General features: G+C 46.0%; 1 protein-coding gene across 3 annotated transcripts in view; it reads left to right on the forward strand.

Annotated features, from left to right (window-relative positions):
* map3k7cl (map3k7 C-terminal like) overlaps window positions 1–21,287 on the forward strand; it is a 276,779-nt gene that overhangs the window by 171,933 nt on the left and 83,559 nt on the right. For all 3 annotated transcript variants that reach the window (XM_070892890.1, XM_070892891.1, XM_070892889.1), the window contains one exon: window positions 5,481–5,596. In XM_070892890.1, coding sequence (XP_070748991.1) covers window positions 5,481–5,596 — 116 coding nt within the window. The remainder of the gene's footprint in view (window positions 1–5,480; window positions 5,597–21,287) is intronic.

Raw genomic sequence — 21,287 nt, forward strand, 5'->3', positions numbered from 1 at the left:
TGGCTTACCCCTTATCCTTAGACTGTGACCCCTGGTTCTGGACTTCACCAACGCTGGGAACATTCTTCCTACATCTAACCTGTCCAGTCCCATCAGAATTTTAAACGTTTCTATGAGATCCCCTCTCATTCTTCTGAACTCCAGTGAATACAAGCCCAGTTGATCCAATCTTTCTTGATATGTCAGTCCCGCCATCCCGGGAATCAGTCTGGTGAACCTTAACGGAAAGGCTCGAGTACTACTTCACAGCAAACGACCTGACGGGGAACACGGACGCACTGAGAGAGAAGCATAAGGTGATATTGCTTTCGATTTGTGGCGATGAGGTTTACTGTTTCGTCAGGGATTTGCTGGCACCCGAGAGCGCCAGGGACAAGTCATATGAGGAGCTGATCGCACTCATTCATGACCAACTGAAACCGAAGGAGAGCATACTCACGGCCCGGCACAAATTCTACCACCACTGCAGACCTGAGGGCCAGGATGTCACCAAATATGCTGCGGACCTCAGAAGACTTGCAGCGCCGTATGATTTTGGCACACACCTTGACGAGGCGTTGCGGGACGTTTTTGTTATGGAGATTGGCCATGAGTGTATCCTTCACAAGCTGCTAGCCACGGAACCTACAGTCACCCTGAAGCAAGCCATCACCATCAGCAGGGCATTTATGACCTCGACTTGCAGCATCAAGCAGATGATCCACACAGTCTCGAACGCGGCAGGCACTGTCCACAGGATAGCGCCCGCCACGGGCAAAACTACAGAACGTGGCTCTGCCCAGGGCAGAGAGCACGGACCTCGGGGTCTGGGAACTCAGAGTCCACCGAGGGGGGCTAATCAAGTAACACCATGCTGGCGCTGCGGAGGAAGCCATGGGGCCCACCGGTGCAGGTTTGCGGATATACGTGCAATACTTGCCACACGAAAGGCCACCTTCAGCGTATGTGCAAAAGAAACCTGACTCACCGTGTGGCTGAGGAGATGGTAGAGGATCCACCATCCAGCGAGGAGCAGGCAGAAGAAGATGAGGTGCTAGGACTGTACACGTATACCGACGATTCAGCCCCAGTAATTATGGAAGTCAAGATCAATGGAGGCCCTGTGAGTATGGAAGTAGACACTGGATCGGGTCCATCGTTGATGAGTCAGAGACTTTTGATAAACTGTGGGCCAACCCAGTTGCACGACCCAAGCTGGTCCCAGTCACGGCAAAGCTGCATACCTACACCAGAGAACTGATACCTGTTCTTGGCAGAGCGGATGTGCAGGTATCTCAAGGGGGCGAGACGCACGGGTTACCTTTGTGGGTCATTGCAGGTGATGGGCCGATGCTTCTCGGCAGGAGGTGGATGGGGCAGGTCCGTGGGAGCTGGGAAGACTTCATCCCTCCACAGACCGCTGTCCCCCGGGTCCCCAAAGAGCAGCGCCGACCGAGTTGGAGGAGAAAGAAGTCATTCATTGGCAGTCCAAATCCCCACACAGACGAGCAGACCCTGGAAGAGCAGGCGTTGATCAGGAAATCCATCGACGGGCGACAAATCGGGGGGGCCCACGCGGAGAGAAAGTCGGCCGGCGGTCGCGGCTACGGTGGAGGCCGGGACGACGGTGGCGGTGGTGGGGGCCACGCCAACGGCAGGAGAGGAGGCGGCCGGCATAACTCTGGAGAACGCAACAGCCAATCGGGTGGGTACTTGAGCCAGAGCGGCGGGGACGGCAGCAGTTACGGCAAGTACGGAGGCCACAGGGACTATGACTGATCGAATCGTTCTTGGCTGTTTTTCCTTCCTCCTGCAGTTATCAGTATGTTCTGCACTGAGCTGCACCTACTGTTGTATCAGTATTTTCTGCAAGATCTTGAAAATATATCCACCGCCAGCCATTATTGAATGCTGTGCGCTTCTCCGAATCAGTGGCACAAACGCCCTTATTCAGAACCGCCATTTCAATAAGAAACATCAACAGCTGTAGTTGAAGCATGGAGGAGGGTGCAGGGAGAACGGAAGGTTTCATATCGGCAGGCGCTAATCCTGACTCGACAAACATCTGGGAAATCAGTAACCCGGGTTAAGGTAGATGCTGCTGAAATACCATGAACAAACTTCTTTTTAAAAAAAAACGTAACTTTGAATTAATTTTAAAATCTAATAATTTTTAATTTAATGGAGAAATAACAAAATAAAGTGATCTCACTGCCAGCGAGCTCAAGATGGTGGCGAGCCTCGTGGCTGCAAAGAACAAAGGCAAGCAGTACAACTAAAATGGCGGCGCCTAAGGGAAACCTCGTGGGAATCTCAAGATGGCGTCTTAAAAGGGAAATGCACCCGGGAGCCTTAAAAGGGCCTTGCACTGTTGGAGGTCCCCACAAAAAGACTTCTGTAAGGCAAGAGCGAGTCTAAATGTGTAATATGATTTGTATGATGTAGTGATTTAAGATAAGAGTTGATATTTTGATGCTGAATGGTCACTGTGTTTAAAATGTGATGGGGATGAATGATTTACGAAACGAGTCAATACCACGAGGTACAAGTAAAAGGGTTAATGGGTCCGGGACCAATATGCCTAAGGGGCCAATGCGATTTCCGATGTTATGTGATTCATGCAATGGTTCAGCGGCTGCAAATGAGCCGCTAAGGTGACTACTGAGAACAGAGGCAACGCACTAGTTGCGATACCCTGTCTCAGCACAGCCCATCACCTTGGGCAAAAAGGGGCAGTACTCTGCCACCGTATCTCACCCAGTGGAGCTGGGATTAAATAACTGTTCAGTGTACCTGCAATCTTTTGACATAACATCTGTACCATATATCATATGTACCATACAAATGTACTGTATGTATACCTGCTTTCTGTTGGAGGTTATACTCGTGTACTTCATCACCCATGTCAGGACTGAAAATATCACATGCTTGCACCGGATCGCAAGCATAATCTCTACATGGGGGGGAAGTGGATGGTCATGGACTCACACTCACAAACCAACCAGGACGAACAAGGCCGAGGTTTCTGGCAATGGCTTTTGGAACTGGGGGGGGTGGGGGGGCGGGAGTGAGATGTTATGTATTGTCCAGGTACATTAAATGTATAGGCACAATGGTGTGCCACAGAGGGCGCTGTGGTGGGAGACCTGAAAGTACCTGCAAGACAGAGTATAAAAGGCTGCCCACCACACCTGAGAAGGCACTCTGGAGTTACCTAATAAAGGACTAAGGTCACAGCAGTTACTACAACACGAGACCATGTGGAGTCAGTGATTTGAGTGCTACATACATCACACCCTGGGAGAAGAGTATGGAATCTTTACCTGCTCCACCGAAAGTTCTCCCTGGGCGATGAAAGTAGACGTCGACAGAGTCCCAGTTTCTATGGAGAGCGACACAGGAGCGAGCCAGTCTGCGATGAGCCAAGCGACCTTTGAAGAACTTTGGATGAATCCCGCCAATCAATCAGGACGGCATCCTGTCCAAGCGAAGCTGCTCCCAGGCCTCTGGGCTCCGGCAATCGACCTCAAACATGCATCCGGAGGTTCCACTGTCCAGCTCGACTGCGAGGCGATGACTCCAGAGCACCCCGGTGAAATCTCCAGGGCCAAGGATCAAAACTCCACTTTCCAGAGGAACATCGATGAAAGAAATGGATTCCCGACGTCCAGGGTCGAACCTGGAGAAGAAAAGAGCACGACACCCTATCTGCAGGAGAGCCAGAAGATGGCTGCCGCACCACGAGGAGCAGAACCTAAAATCAAAATGGCCACGGCCATACCACAAGGGGCAGCATTGGAGGAGCATCACGCGACACCGAGCGGCCAATCGGATTTGAAGGCTCCCTTAAAGGGAACCGGTAACCAATGAAATTTAAAAGGGAAGTTTCAACTATTTGAGTACAAGGACTTTAAAGCTAAAGATGCAATTAAAGGGTGCAAGTATGAAAATGCATGCAATGTAACCATGAATTGTGATGCTGGTTTAACTAATGTGACTGATGAGATGAATACAGGTGTCAGTAAGGTTAAGAACAAGTTTATTATGCTTAACAATAATGATAGAGAATGTGAAATGCCTAATGTAACCATGTCTATTGAAACTAGGACACCCAAAAGTGAAGCAAATGATAGAATGTACAATGCAGGCTCGACTATGTGTGATCAGAGCCAAGGTGTCATGTATACTGGCAGGACACTGCCAAAGGACCTTGGGTCCTACAGGGACCATGCTGATGCCAATGGAATTCCCCTGTGGGAGACCCCCAGGTCCAACAGGCTACCTGACCATGTAGCCTGGACCTTTGGAACGAATGTGATGCCCCTTGCAGGACACACACACAGCCAGTGGGAGCAGACCCACTGCAGGGACAGTGGTCAATGGGCAGCCCAACCACCACCAATGGCAACCTGCACCAGACCAGCCCTACAAGGCATCCTATTTTCTATGTTTCTATAGGAATGGGGTACTGAAGTTGCATGTTCAGCCATGAACTCATTGAATGGCGGTGCAGGCTAGAAGGGCCGAATGGCCTACTCCTGCACCTATTTTCTATGTTCTATGTTTCTACAACTCCTGCCCACCAGGGCCAACACCAGGAGCGTGAGGCCAATACCCTCCAGCTTCCCTGGCAAACCCTGGGATGACCTAACCCTCATGCCAATTGGTGGACAAGGAGCCCACCCAGTCCTGTGGCCCTGCCCACCACCCCACAACTACCCACATCACAGTGTATACACACCACCCACTGCTGCCGTGGCTACCTCCCCGAGGGATCCCAGAAAAGTGATATCCACTTGGTCTGTGTGTGAGGGAGGGGAAACGTACGAGGCCAGCCTCAAGCACAGGGGTCACACCTGGCAACCACACAGCCCTCACCACAACCTCCCATAGCTCACCACTGATCACCTCCCCTGGGCATGACAATAAGGAAATGAAAAATGCTTAGGGGGAAGTGTCATTGTATATGCATGCCTGTTTACTGTGTGATGTCTGTAACACTGTTATACAACACTGAATGTAACACTGAATGTACCCTTACACTGTACATGCTGTACCTGTACACCACAGGGTGCTGCTGCTGGAGACCTAAGGGTTACCTGCACACTGCAAGTAACCCAGTATAAAAAGGAGTTCACAGCTTGTTGTCATCACTCGGGGAGCTGCAAATAAAGGACTACAGGTCTACACAGTTTAAGTATCTTCCCCTGCCTCGTGGAGTCATTACTAAAGGTGCCTACATACACTACACCTTTAGCCTTCCCATCTTTATTTGGAGAATTGCCCAGCCTCCAGTCATCAGTCCTGGGGAGCTTAAGTGAAAATGAGAACTTGCAGATAGTGAACTGGAGAAGTGAACCCCACATCCTACTGCTTCATGGCAGAATGTGCAAATACAGCAATATGCTGCAACAGCCTGATATGATTTATAAGTTAATTATAAGTGCAGAAATGCACCAGATATGATCCACATCACGATTCTAATCTTTTTTGCTTGTCAGCCTCTGCAGCCATGCCTCAACTCCAAGGAGTCTATGTTGGTGTTTCAGCAGCACTGCAGGGTAGCTGAGGAGTACCACAAAGTGCAGAAAGAAATCGCACTGCTACAAGAAAGAAAGTAAGTGAAGCTCCACAATTGCAGTTTGATGCTTTACACAATATCATATATTCATGTATTGCATTAACAGTAGTTTCTAATTGGATCTGAGGCCTTAGAAAACATTGCTTTATATCACTAACCACTTAATTCTCTTTTTAGTTTCTACAAACGTAAACGCAAACCTAAAAAATAAAATGCCTTAAAAATAATACTGGGTAACAATAAAAGTGACTTACACTACCCTGATGGCTCAGTGGGTAATTATATTGCATGATGTGGTACTGAGCCATGCAGAACAGGAAAGTCTCAGGTTTAATCCCTGGTCAGTGCTGAATGAACTGATCTCCAGTCAGACTGGCAGCAGGGGCACATGACTGAGTTCACCACCTCTTGCCTGGAGCGAGAAATCAGCCAAAGTTCCTGCTCCTGATTACTATCCACTGATGCCTTCTGGAAAGTATGTATGTGGACATTGGGTGATGACAGAACTAGGTTTAGCTATGATGTTCCTCCTGTGGTCAAATAGTCTGCCAACAGCCACTGAGGTAGCAAAAGGCAACTGGCACTCATAGAACCATACTTCAGCATTATCACCAACTTCAGGAAGGAAGGGATAGGATAAGGGAAGAAAACAGATGATTTTTTTCCCCTAAAAGTCACTTGTTCATTTATCTAGTTACGAAAATAGAATCTGCAAGACTCCAATGTGCTTCACCATGTGGGATAAATAACTGCATGAGGTCTGGGGGACCCTTACAACTTAGACAGAGTGGGTACCAGACTAGCACACTGCTGATTCTGGTAAGGCACTCTGTCTGGCAGTTCCTAGTTGCACATTTTCTGCTGTTTCCATTACTGACTTTTATAAATGAGAATACATAAATAGCATTTCTGTCAAAATATTTTTGCTTTCTTTAATCTTGCCACATTTCTCCGCTCTGCTCCTTGACTCCTTGCCAAGGTATGGTTCCATGGGCATTGGCCACCCTTCAATATTTCACCAAGTACAATCCTGTTATGTCCAATGGGTCAAAACAAAGATAAGGGCCCAGATATTGTGTTGAGAATAATAGTGAGGCTAACAGCACTTACCGTTATTATGGAGCAAATCAGACAGCAGTGTCCGCACATGTGCATTTAAACGCGGAAATCCAGAAGTTGCGGTCAGAGTTACCCTGTTCCTCCACAGGCTGCGCTGTAACAGTACATAAGAACATAAGAAATAGGAGCAGGAGTAAGCCATTTGGCCCCTCGAGCCTGCTCCGCCATTCAATGGCTGATCTGATCATGGACTCAGCTCCACTTCCCTGCCCGCTCCCCATAACCCTTTACTCCCGATTCGCTCAAAAATCTGCCTATCTCCGCCTTAAATACATTCAATGACCCAGCCTCCACAGCTCTCTGGGGCAGAGAATTCCATAGATTTACAACCCTCTGAGAGAAGAAATTTCTCTTCGTCTCAGTTTTAAGTGGGCGACCTCTTATTCTAAGACAATGTCCCCTAGTTTTAATTTCCCCTATGAGTGGAAATATCCTCTCGGCATCCACCTTGTCGAGCCCCCTCATTATCTTATAAGTTTCAATAAGATCACCTCTCATTCTTCTGAACTTCAATGAGTATAGACCCAATCTACTCAACCTATCTTCATAAGTCAATCCCCTCATCTCCGGAATCAACCTAATGAACCTTCTCTGAACAGCCTCCAATTCAAGTATACCCTTCCTTAAATACGGAGACCAAAACTGCATGCAGTACTCCAGGTGTGGCCTCACCAATGCCCTGTTCAGTTGTAGCAGGACCGCTCTGCTTTTATACTCTATGGGCTACACTTTCCACATTTTTTGCATGCTTAATGCCCACTTAATGCCCATTTTACTGCTGAAATTATGTATAATGCCCATATATCGCCCATTTAGCCACAAAATGGAAACTGACGGGCATTTTTCGAAACTTGTCGCTGAGCGTTACTTTCCCCATGTGCTTAACGCCGGGAAAAAATAATACCGCCAGCCCACTTTTTTTTGACGGAATCATCATAATGGGCGAAATCAACGCCCACAATATCGCCCAGCGTTACTTTCCGTGTGGAATTAACGCCGAGATTCAATAATACCACCTGCCCATTTTTTTTGTTGTAAAGACCACATTTGGCGAAACTAACGCCCAGGAGATCACCCACCATCACTTTCACTACCTCGCACACATATCGCCCACAATATCGCTCGCCCCAAAAAAACGCCTGGAAAAAGTGGAACTGTTCTGAACTAAAGCCAGCGGTGTGGCTGTCATTTTTAAAATCGCAGATCGCTTCATTCAAAAGGCTGCTTCAACTTCGGGGGAGTTTGCATTGACTCTGGAGTTCTTCTCAGGTGAAGTGACCATCTCAACAGACATATTTTCAGACTCTGGACTATTGGGGGTTTACTCTAGGTGTATTTTAGTGAGGAAATTATTGCTTCTGATCAATCGCTATTATACTTTAATTAAAATGGGGCCAGCCATTCCTCAGCCTGCATCGATTAATACGCAGATGCTGCAGAGTGCAGATGGCTCAATGTGTGATGCATACATAAGAACATAAGAACATAAGAATTAGGAACAGCAGTAGGCCATCTAGCCCCTCAAGCCTGCTCCGCCATTCAACAAGATCATGGCTGATCTGGCCGTGGACTCAGCTCCACTTACCCGCCCGCTCCCCGTAACCCTTAATTCCCTTATTGGTTAAAAATCCATCTATCTGTGACTTGAATACATTCAATGAGCTAGCCTCAACTGCTTCCTTGGGCAGAGAATTCCACAGATTCACAACCCTCTGGGAGAAGAAATTCCTTCTCAACTCGGTTTTAAATTGGCTCCCCCGTATTTTGAGGCTGTGCCCCCTAGTTCTAGTCTCCCCGACCAGTGGAAACAACCTCTCTGCCTCTATCTTTAAATGTTTCTGTAAGATCACCCCTCATCCTGAACTCCAACGAGTAAAGACCCAGTCTACTCAATCTATCATCATAAGGTAACCCCCTCATCTCCAGAATCAGCCTAGTGAATCGTCTCTGTAGCTAGTATATCCTTTCTTAAGTAAGGTGACCAAAACTGCACGCAGTACTCCAGGTGCGGCTTCACCAATACCTTATATAGCACATCATTATGTGCCCAATTTAAGATGTGCAAGAATGAGGAGGAGGGCCAGACCATACACACCCCGCACGTACAGGGAAAAGAGGTCTTACCTTGACGTCTCTGACCACACCTACCTTTGGAGACTGCACTTCCATAAGGTAGTGATCAGTGAAATATGTGAGCTCATCAGGCCACATATGCAGCCTGCCATCAGGACATCAGTGTCGGTCGAGGTCAAGGTTACGCGGCACTGTCTTTCTACGTGCCCGGTTCCTTTCGGGCCTCCGCGGTCAAGATTTGACCTCTGTCTCACCATGCAACCCATCGCTGCATTAGACAGGTCACGGAAGCCATGTAGGGGAGAAGGATGGACTTTATTAGCTTCCCCAGACTGACAGGGCTGGAGCATTCTACCGCATTGTTAAGTTCCCCAGGGTACAGTGCACTCACATCACCTTCTCAGGATCCGGAGCGTTTTTGTAACAGAAAAGGATTTCACTCGCTGAATGTCCAACTAATTGTCGACCACAACCAGATCATCATGGCAGTGAATGCCAAATGTCCGGGCACCTTTGATGAGGCTCACATCCTGCGTGAGAGCGCTGTCTCTAACATCTTTAAGAGTCAGCCACAAGGACAATGCTGGATGCTTGGTGATAACCAATATGGCCTAGCCACCTGGATGATGACCCCCCTTGCGTGACACCCACACCGAGACTGAGAAGCGATACAACCAGAGCCACAGAGACACATGCAATGTGGTCCAGAAAACAATAACTGTGCTTAAGCAGCACTTTAGATGTCTGGACCACTCAGGAGGGGAGCTACAATACAACCCTGAGCAAGTAGGTAAATTCGTGGTTGTCTGATCCATGCTGCACAATCTGGCTATCAGGAGAGGCCGAGAATTGCCAGAAGGGACTGATGCTCCCTCTCAGGAGAGAGAGGAAGAGGATGACGAGGGGCTGGATGCTGACCTGGGGCCAGACAATCAGGCTGGCGATGCAACCATACCCACGACCCATCCCGACTGCAGGAAAAGGCCCGTGGTGGCTACATAGCTGTAAGATTCTTACATGAGTAGCTGATATCTGAACGATTTGCCTGAAAGAACGTTACTGTGAGTGACAACACTGACACACTGCTGTGTGTGTGCAGTTCAGACATCAATGGTGCCCATCACCTTGGTGCCAGTTAATGTTTACGTTGATTAAAGTTGTATTATTTAACCCTTTCATGTTAAGGAATCACCAGTGTGTAACGGTCCAGCTAACTGAGACAATGCGCAACAAGGTTATGTTCAATAAAAAAAAAATACCAACATTGCTCTGAAATCATAAGTATCACAGGCAATAACACCCAACCGCTGCCTACACCCCATTTTTTCCACCATTGACATCAATCAAATGTTCAACATGTCCAGCAACACAGAATACAAATGCAAAGCAGGATCGTGGTCCCCTCCCCCCATACAATACAACAAATTGCATACACCCAGATGGAGATATAACACAGCCATCACCTGTGGACACGCACCTCACTTTCCTTCACCCCTCTCCTTCTCCCCACCTGTACCCCTTCCCCTCCTCGCTCCACAGCGCCTGGCCGAGGAGCTCCTCAAGCGGTACCAAATTGGGGGGATGAAGGCAGAGGAGGTGGTTACACGGGTATGGGAGGGTGAGATGCCAAGGGGGCAACATTCTCTGATGCAGAAGCAGGATCTTGGTCCTTGCTCTCATCTGTCGTTCGCAGTGGTGGTGCGGAACCTAGGGGTGGAGTGCCGCGCTCAGGGACCACTGGGAGGCCTGTGACAGCAGTGTTCCTGGCTATCGCATCTAGGGCCTCCATGACCGTGGAATGTACTCAGTCATGGTGGCCAGCTGTCAGGATATGCCCCTCAATGCTTCGATGAGCTAGTCACCAATGTCTACAGTCCTCCTGGACAACTGTACCTTCTCTCTGCTCTCATGTGGCGCTCGTGGTCCAGATCTGCCAAGTCCACGAGGCCTCCGCAGGGTCGGCGCTGTCCTGGGGACAAATGAGGTGCCCTGTGGTGAGGTGCTTGGGGCCGGTACCTCCAGAGTGGAGGCAGGAATGACCGGAGGACCACTAGATGGCCTTGGGGTGGAATGGCTTCTGGGGCGTGGCGATACAGGTTCCTCGAAGTCCGTGCTCTCATCCCTAGAGAACAGACCCAGTGGATTGACGGGCAAGAATCGGAGTTCCTCAGCACCAGATGTAGGACCGTCCAGCGAGTCCGGCCTCGTGCCCCCACCTTCTGGCCTCTGTGATCTTGTCTGGGGGCACGCTGCTGGCTGTGCTGCAGAACACAAATGAGGTTATTAGAGGAGAAGGGGGTGCTAAGGTCACAAGGTGAGTCCAGCACTACACACAGCATATGCACAACAAAAGCACCATCGCTCTCAAAATCATCACAGACATCACATTTCATGACCATCAACACATTTGCACTCCAATGATTTCCATTAGGCCAGCATTATTTCTATGACAATTTTAGAAATCATCTATGATATATGATTGTTCGGATATGAGTGGATGTGGCATCTATTGACTTTATATCAAGCAATGGTGTAAGCTTTACTCACGTGTTCAGGGTCTGCAGATGCTTCCGTGGCTGTCCGGGTGTGCTTCCCCATGAGTGCAAGCACTCGCTCCTCCATGTCAGTGATGTCGCTGGGGACTGGTAGCCCCCCACCCGTTCACCTCTGCACGGACCTCATCATCTATAGCTTCTTCTGTAAAAGATGACAGGACGATATGGCATGAGATCATTGCGTGATATCATTGCTCGGTACTGTCACAGAGACTGATACAACACATAACCGACAGATGTAATCATGCTTATTATGATAATTATCATTCTTTACCTAAAGACATGCAGCGTGACTGCAGGCTTTGAGTAAAACATTCCCGGTAAAAGTGGAAGACCTCACATCTGCTGATAGTCACTCAACTGTTACAAATCAAATGATATAAATACGTAAGTACATGTAAAGAAATGTAATACTTACTCTTGCGGATCCCACAAGGTTGTGGCATTGGTTGCCCTCACGCACCTCGTTGGTCGCTGATGAGTCCACCTCTGCTATCTCGGTCCGTATCTTCTGGTAAGCCTTTGGGGTGGGCTTCCCACATCCTCCCTGTGTCAAATTACCCGAGCTCAACTCGACCTCCTGCAGGAGGGAGGCATTTGCCTCGTCCGAGAACCTCCTTGCTCTGTTGCGCCCTCCAATGTACTCCTCTCACACCTCACTGCTCTCGCCAGCGTTAGTCACCACAACGTGTTGTGATGCCTCCTCTCCCTCCATTATAGGCCAAATTCAGACAAATATGTGGCTGGTAACAGCTAAGTTATGTTCCCCTATTTGCTGTGAAGCTCTAAAATCTCCCTCCTTCCTCCCAGGACAGCCACACCCCACCCATACACGCCTTCAGTCTCTCTCAGCTCCCTCTCTCTCTCTCCTCTTCTATGCATGTCATGATGACCCTTGACCTCCTGAATCGCGGGAATCGAGCATTGCCATGCCATTGCTAAAATAAAACGGGGAAGGTGACTCAACCGTGGCTAACAAGGGAAATTAGGGATAGTGTTAAATCCAAGGAAGAGGCATATAAATTGGCCAGAAAAAGCAACAAACCTGAGGATTGGGAGAAATTTAGAATTCAGCAGAGGAGGACAAAGGGTTTAATTAGGATGGGGAAAATAGAGTATTAGAGGAAGCTTGCTGGGAACATAAAAACTGACTGCAAAAGCTTCTATAAATATGTGAAGAGAAAAAGATTAGTGAAGAAAAATGTAGGTCCCATGCAGTCAGAATCAGGTGAATTTATAATGGGGAACAAAGAAATAGCAGACCAATTGAACAAATATTTTGGTTCTGTCTTCACGAAGGAAGACACAAATAACCTTCCGGAAATACGAGGGGACCGAGGATCTAGCGAGAAGGAGGAACTGAAGGAAATCCTTATTAGCCAGGACATTGTGTTAGGGAAATTGATGGGATTGAAGGCCAATAAATCCCCAGGGCCTGATAGTCTGCATCCCAGAGTACTTAAGGAAGTAGCCATAGAAATAGTGGATGCATTGGTGATCATTTTCCAACAGTCTATCGACTCTGGATCAGTTCTTATGGACTGGAGGGTAGCTAATGTAACACTACTTTTTAAAAAAAGGAGGGAGGGAGAAAACGGGTAATTATAGACCGGTTAGCCCGACATCGGTAGTGGGGAAAATGTTGGAATCAATCATTAAAGATGAAATAGCAGTGCATTTGGAAAGCAGTGACAGGATTGGTCCAAGTCAGCATGGATTTATGAAAGAGAAATTATGCTTGACAAATCTTCGAGAATTTTTTGAGGATGTAACTGGTAGAGTGGACAAGGGGGAATCAGTGGATGTGGTGTATTTGGAATTTCAAAAGGCTTTTGACAAGGTCCCACACAAGAGATTAGTGTGCAAAATTAAAGCACATGGTATTGGGGGTAATGTATTGGCGTGGATAGAGAACTGGTTGGCAGACAGGAAGCAGAGAGTAGGGATAAACGGGTCCTTTTCAGAATGGCAGGCAGTGACTAGTGGAGTGCCGCAGGGCTCAGTGCTGGGACCCCAGCAATTTATAATATACATCAATGATTTAGATGAAGGAATTGAGTGTAATATCACCAAGTTTGCAGATGACACTAAGCTGGGTGGCGGTGTGAGCTGTGAGGAGAATGCTAAGAGACTGCAGGTTGACTTAGACAGGTTAGGTGAGTGGGCAAATGCATGGCAGATGTAGTATAATGTGGATAAATGTGAGGTTATCCACTTTGGTGGCAAAAACAGGAAGGCAGAATATTATCTGAATGGTGACAGATTAGGAAAAGGGGAGATGCAACGAGACCTGGCTATCATGGTACATCAGTCATTGAAGGTTGGCATGCAGATACAGCAGGTGGTGAAGAAGGCAAATGGCATGTTGGCCTTCATAGCTAGGGGATTTGAGTATAGAAGCAGGGAGGTCTTGCTGCAGCTGTAAAGGGCCTTGGTGAGGCCTCACCTGGAATATTGTGTTCAGTTTTGATCTCCTAATCTGAGGAAGGACATTCTTGCTATTGAGGGAATGCAGCGAAGATTCACCAGACTGATTCCCGGGATGGCAGGACTGACATATGAGGAGAGACTGGATCGACTGGGCCTGTATTCACTGGAGTTTAGAAGAATGAGAGGGGATCTCATAGAAACATATACAACTCTGATGGAATTGGACAGGTTAGAGGCAGGAAGAATGTTCCCGATACTGGGGAAGTCTAGAACCAGGGGTCACAGTCTAAGGATAAGGGGTAAGCCATTTAGGATTGAGATGAGGAGAAACTTCTTCACTCAGAGAGTTGTTAACCTGTGGCATTCTCTACTGCAGAAAGTTGTTGAGGCCAGTTTGTTAGATATATTCAAGAGGGAGTTAGATATGGCCCTTATGGCTAAAGGGATCAAGGGGTAGGGAGAGAAAGCAGGAAAGGGGTACTGAGGTGAATGATCAGCCATGATTTTATTGAATGGTGGTGCAGACTCGAAGGGCCGAATAGCCTACTCCTGCACCTATGTTCTATGTTTCTATGACACTTTACGGCAGATTTAATGCTACCGCCCATTTCATATTGCTCGTGGTAACGCCCAATTTCAAAAATGGAGACTCGGTGCTTTGAGAATGGGCGAGAAGCCGACGATCTAAAAACCCATTTTTACCGCCCATGCCGGAAATAATGCCCATTTTTGGGCGATAAGCACAGAAGTGGAATATCTAACCCCATCTCCCTTGCAATAAAGGCCAACATTCCATTTGCCTTCATGATTACTAGTTGTACCTGCATACTAACTTTTTGTGTTTCATGCACTAGGACCCCCAGGTCACTCTGTACTGCAGCAGTTTGCAATTTTTCTCCATTTAAATTATAATTTGGTATTCTATTATTTCTGAATAACCTCAACATTTTTCCACGTTCTCCATTTGGCAAATTTTTGCCCACTCACTTAGCCTGTCTATATCCCTTTGCAGAATTTTTGTGTCATCCTCACAATTTGCTTTTCCACCCATCTTTGTATCATCAGCAAACGTAACCACATTACACTCGGTCCGTTCATCCAAGTCATTAATATAGATTGTAAATAGTTGAGGACCCAGCACCGATCCCTGCAGCACCTCACTAGTTACTGTTTGTCAACCGGAAAATGACCCATTCATCCCGATGCTCTGTTTTCTGTTAGTTAGCCAATCCTCTATCCACGCTAATATATTACCCCCAACCCCATGAGCTTTTATCTTGTGCAGTAGTCTCTTATGTGGCACCTTATCGAATGCCTTCTGGAAATCCAAATACACCACATCCACTGGTTGCCCCTAGCCACGCTGCTCGTTACATCCTCAAAGAACTGCAACAAATTTGTCAAACATGATTTCCCTTTCATAAAACCATGCTGACTCTGCTTGATTGAATCATACTTTTCCAAATATCCTGCTACTGCTTCCTTAATAATGGACTCCAGCATTTTCCCAATGACAGATGTTAGGCTAACTAGTCGATAGTTTCCTGCTTTTTGTCTGTCTCCTTTTTTTAAATAGGAGCGTTACATTTGCGGTTTTCCAATCCGCTGGGACCGCTCCGGAATCCAAGGAATTTTGGTAGATTACAACCAATGCATCCCACTATCTCTGCAGACTCTAGGATGTAAGCTATCGGGTCCAGGGTACTTGCTCGCCTTTAGTCCCATTATTTTACCTTGTAGTACTTCATTCGTGATAGTGATTGTATTAAGTTCCTCCCTCCCTATAGCCCCTTAATTATCCACTATTGAGATATTTTTAGTATCTTCCGATACCGATACAAAATATTTATTCAACATCTCTGCCATTTCCCTGTTCCCCATTATTAATTCCCCAGTCTCATCCTCCAGGGGACCAACATTTACTTTAGCAACTCTTGTCATTTTGATGTACCTGTGGAAAATCTTACTATCTGTTTTTATATTTCGTGCTAGTTTACTTTCATAATCTATCTTCCCTCACTATTATTTTTTTAGTCTTTCTTTGCTGGCTTTTAAAAGTTTCACAATCCTCTGGCGTCATTGTATGTCCTTGTTGCCCTCCCTTATTTCCCTAGTTAGCCATGAATGGTTATCCCTTCTGTTAGTCTTTCATTATCATTGGGATGTATTTTTGTTGCGAGTTATGAAATATCTCCTTAAATGTCTGCCATTGCTCATCAACCATCCCATACTTCTATTTTCCCAGTCCACTTTAGCCAACTCTGCCCTCATATCTTTGCAGTCTCCTTTATTTAAGCTTAGGACCCTGGTTTGAGAACCAACTTTCTCACCCTCCAACTGAATTTGAAATTCAACCATATTATGGTCACTCATTTATAGAGGATCTTTTACTACGAGATCATTTATTAGTCATGCCTCATTACACAGTACTAGATCAAAGATAGCCTGCTCCCTGGTTGGTTCCACAACATACTGTTCAAGGAAACTATCCCGAATACACTCTATGAACTCCTCCTCAAGGCTACCCTGGCCAATTTGCTTTGTCCAATCAATATGAAGGTTAAAATCACACATGACTATTGCCGTTCCTTTATTACAATCATCCATTATTTCTTGATTTATACTCCGTCCAACCATGTAGCTACTGTTAGGGGGCCTTTAGACTACACCCACCAACGACTTTTTCCCTTTATTATTCCTTATCTCCACCCAAACTGATTCAATATCTTGATCCTCTGAGCCAAAAACATTTCTCACTGACCTCACCTCCTTTTCCTTTCTGCTTGTCCTTCCGAATTGTCAAATACCCCTGAATATTTAATTCCCAGTCCTGATCATCTTGCAACTATGACTCTATAATGGCTATCAGATCATACCCATTTGTATCTATTTGTGTCGTCAACTCATCTATTTTGTTACGAATGCTGCGTGCATTTAGACAAAGAGCTTTTAAATTCGTTTTTTTACTCTTTTTTCCTGCTTGTTTCCTCTGTCCTTCAAACTCACTTTCTACATTTTGCTTTCAAATTCCAGCTTTACTCCCCTCCCTACTGAATTTATTCTCAGGTTCCCATCCCCCTGCCAAGCTAGTTTAAACCCTTCCCGACAGCACTAGCAAATCCCCTGCGAAGATATTGGTCCCGGCTCTGTTGAGGTGCAACCCGTCCGGCTTGTACAGGTCCCACCTCCCTCAGAAGCGGTCCCAATGCCTCAGGAATCTAAAGCCCTCCTGCCTGCACCATCTCTCCAGCCACGTATTCATCTGCTCTATCCTCCTATTTCTGTACTCGCTAGCTCGTGGCACCGGGAGCAATCCAGAGATTACTACCTTTGAGGTCCTGCTTTTTAATCTCTCTCCTAGCTCCCTAAACTCTGCCTGCAGGAACTCATCCCTCTTGCTACCTATGTCATTGGTCCCGTTATGGACCACGACCCCTGGCTGTTCACCATCTCACCCCAGAATGCCCTGCAGCTGCTCGGTGATAATCCTTGACCCTCGCACCAGGGAGGCAACATACCATCTTGGAGTCATGCTTGTGGCCACAAACGCCTGTCTGTTCCCCTGACTATTGAATCCCCTACCATTATAGCTCTTCCATTCTTCTTCCCTCCGCCCCCCTCCCAGTCCCGTGCAGCTGAGCCAACTGTGGTGCCGTGGATTTGGCTCTGACTGCACTCCCCAGAAGCACCATTGTCCCCACTGGTACTCAGAACAGAGTACGGATCGGAGAACGAGATGTACTCAAGGGACTACTGCACTACTCCTCCTCTTCTGTCCGGTGGTCACCCACTCCCTCTCGACTTGCACACTCTTAAGCTGCGGGGTGACCACCTCTAGAAACGTGCTGTCCATGTAGTGTGGTCCATCTCGCAGATGCACCACACTACTCCAGCCGCCGCTCAAGCTCCAAAACGCGGAGCTCGAGTTGGTGCAGCTGGAGACACCTCTTGCAGACATGGTCGTCCAGTACCTCGGCAGTAGACTCAGCAATAAAATATATGAAGGACATGAAGTTTCTGTACTTACCACTAGATACATACTAAATATGTCAGAAATATTTCAGGTGTAAGTGACCTTCTAACATCGTGATAAATCTAGAAATTCCTTCAGAATTTAATTACTGCTGGAGAATTTTTATTAATTAAGTAATTTTTAAAAAATTTGTGTCTGTCTTTTATCTCTTTTAATCCCATCTTTCACTTCCTCTCTTTATTTTGCTTTCTGTACATGATTTAAATCTACTTTATACTTCCTGGTTTATTGTTTGTGGGGTAGACTGTCCACTTTGGGCACAATTGTCGATTAAGGCACAAATTGTGCCCAAAACTGCACCCATTTTGCAAAGTGTTTTTCTTCCCCAAGTTTCCGCTCAAACTCATTTGCATATTGCTGAAGGCAAAATCTACCGCAAACCAGTGCAATCGGGCAGCATTTTAAAATGTAAATTTTTAAAAATTGCTTTAAAAATATTCCATGATATATTTAAGAGTAGTAACTTGGCAAGTTTAATTAAAACAGCTGAAAATGGGTTTATCTCAAAAAAATAAGCATTTGAAGTCACAGTGTCAATCCACCACCTGTGAGTAACTTGATTTTAAATTGCTGACAATGACTTTTAAAAATATACAAAACTATTTTACAGTTAGATTGTCTCCTTGTCACTCAAGGAGCTTCCATTTGCGTGGGGTGGGGCCTTTGTGACAAACCGCACAGCTCTCTACCTTGCAATTCCGAGCAATGTGTCCAGACTTGCCTCAGTTATAACAGTACATGTCTGGACAGCTTCTTACTAGATGGTTGTGTCCAAAACAGTCATAGCAAACCTTCACCTGGTTATCATGCGGTACTCAGAAGTCTCAAATTTCATGCTGTAGGGTAATGACTTCACCCCCTCTGAGAACAACATCTTTACATAAAGGGTTCTAGTGGCTACCCATGTTCGTGGATAGTATCTCCTCTTTATTACCGAGCAAAGTTTAATGTCCCACGATTCCAACATTTTCATCAGCATATCGCCCTCAACAGGTTTAAGAATGTGATCACCATCTCTTCAGAATACAGCAAAGATACATCCAAGTACTTCTCACCAAACTTCAGGTGCAGTAAATGTCTTTCCACCTCCTCTCGGCCACTGACTGTCACTTCGAATCCAACATCCGGCTTTGGTCGGCAAGCAAAGCAACTTCCCTCACTGCATTCCACATCTACTGCCTGGATGATATCCCAAGCTCGCATCTCCTTATCCTGGCAGTGACCCACCGCCATGTTTTCTTTTCCAAACCTCCTGGGGTCCCAGCCCATATCTTTGGGCCTTTTATTCTTCCTTCTCAAAACATTTTCTCCCCTGATAATATTCATTCTGGGAGCATTGTCCTCTGAGGGGCCTGGCACTCCAGGTCCCTCACCAGCCATCTGGCTGATGTTTACATAAGAACATAAGAAATAGGAACAGGAGTAGGCCATTTTGGCTCCTCGAGCCTGCTCCGTCATTTAATATGATCATGGCTGATCTGATCATGGCCTCAGCTCCAATTCCCTGCTGGGTCTCCATAACTCATTAATCCCTTAACACTCAAAAAATCTGTCTATCTCTGCCTTAAATATATTCAATGACCCAGCTTCCACAGCTCTCTGGGGCAGAGAATTCCACAGATTTACAACCCTCTGAGAGAAGAAATTCCTCCTCATCTCAGTTTTAAATGGGTGGCCCCTTATTCTGAGACTATGCCCCCTAGTTTTAGTTTCCCCTATGAGTGGAAATATCCTCTCTGCATCCACCTTGTTGGGCCCTCTCATTATCTTATATGTTTCGATAAGATCACTTCTCATTCTTCTGAACTCCAATAAGTATAGGCCCAACCTACTCAACCTACCTTCATAAGTCAATCCCCTCATCTCCAGAATCAACTTAGTGAACCTTCTTTGAACAGTCTCCATTGCAAGTATATCCTTCCTTAAATATGGAGACCAAAACTGTATGCAGTACTCTAGGTGTGGCCTCACCAATACCCTGTACAGTTGTAGCAGGACTTCTCTGCTTTTATACTCCAGCTCCCTTGCAATAAAGGCCAACATTCCATTTGCCTTCCTGATTACTTGCTGTCCCTGCATATTAACTTTTTGGGTTTCATGCACAAAGACTCCCAGGTCCCTCTGTACTGCAGCACTTTGCAATTTTTTTCCATTTAAATTATAATTTGCTTTTCTATTTTTTTCTGCCAAAGTGAATAACCTCACATTTTCCCACATTATACTCCATCTGCCAAATTTTTGCCCACTCACTTAGCTTGTTTATATCCCTTTGCAGATTTTGTGTCCTCCTCACAATTTGCTTTTCCACCCATCTTTGTATCATCAGCAAACTTGGCTACATTACACTCGGTCCCTTCATCCAAGTCGTTAATATAGATTGTAAATAGTTGAGGTCCCAGCATCAATCCCTGTGGCACCCCACTAGTTACTATTTGCCAACCGGAAAATGACCCATTTATCCCGACTCTCTGTAATCTCTTTGTTAGCCAATCCTCTATCCATGCTAAAATATTACCTCTAACCCCATGAACTCTTATCTTGTGCTGTAACCTTTTATGTAGCACCTTATCGAATGCCTTCTGGAAATCCAAATACACCACATCCACTGGTTCCCCCTTATCTACTCTGCTCGTTACGTCGTCAAAGAACTCCAGCAAATTTGTCAAACATGATTTCCCTTTCATAAAACCATGCTTACTCTGCTTGATTGAATTATGCTTTTCCAAATGTCCTGCTACTGCTTCTTTAATAATGGACTCCAGCATTTTCCCAATGACAGATGTTAGGCTAACTGGTCTATAGTTTCCTGCTTTCTGTCTGCCTCCTTTTTTAAGATAGGTGTGTTACTTTTATGGTTTTCCAATCCATTGGGACCTCCCCAGAATCCAGGGAATTTTGGTAAATTACACCCAATACATCCACTATCTCTGCTGCCACTTTTTTTAAGAACCTAGGATGCAAGCCATCAAGTCCAGGGGACTTTTCCACCTTTAGTCCCATTATTTTATCGAGTACTACTTCTTAATGATAGTGATTGTAATGATAGTTCCTCCCTCCCTGAAGACGAATACAAAATATTTGTTCAAAATCTCTGCCATTTCCCTGTTCCCCATTATTAATTCCCCAGTCTCATCCGCTAAGAGACCAACATTTACTTTACCCACTCTTTTCCTTTTTATGTACCTGTAGAAACTCTTACTATCTTTTTATATTTCATGCTCGTTTACTTACATAATCTATCTTCCGCCTCATTATTATTTTTTTAGTCGTTCTTTGCTGGCTTTTAAAAGTTTCCCAATCCTCTGGCCTCCCACTAGTCTTGGCCACTTTGTATGCCATTGTTTTCAACTTGACACCATCCCTTATTTCCTTAGTTAGCCATGGATGGTTATCCCTTCTTTTACAGTCTTTACTTCTCATTGGGATCTATTTTTGAGTTATGAAATATCTCCTTAAATGTCTGCCACTGCTCATCAACTGTCCCACACTTTAATCTATTTTCCCAGTCCACTTTAGC

Source organism: Pristiophorus japonicus, chromosome 11, assembly GCF_044704955.1.
Source record: "Pristiophorus japonicus isolate sPriJap1 chromosome 11, sPriJap1.hap1, whole genome shotgun sequence".
In the NCBI taxonomy this organism is placed as follows: Eukaryota; Metazoa; Chordata; class Chondrichthyes; family Pristiophoridae; genus Pristiophorus; species Pristiophorus japonicus.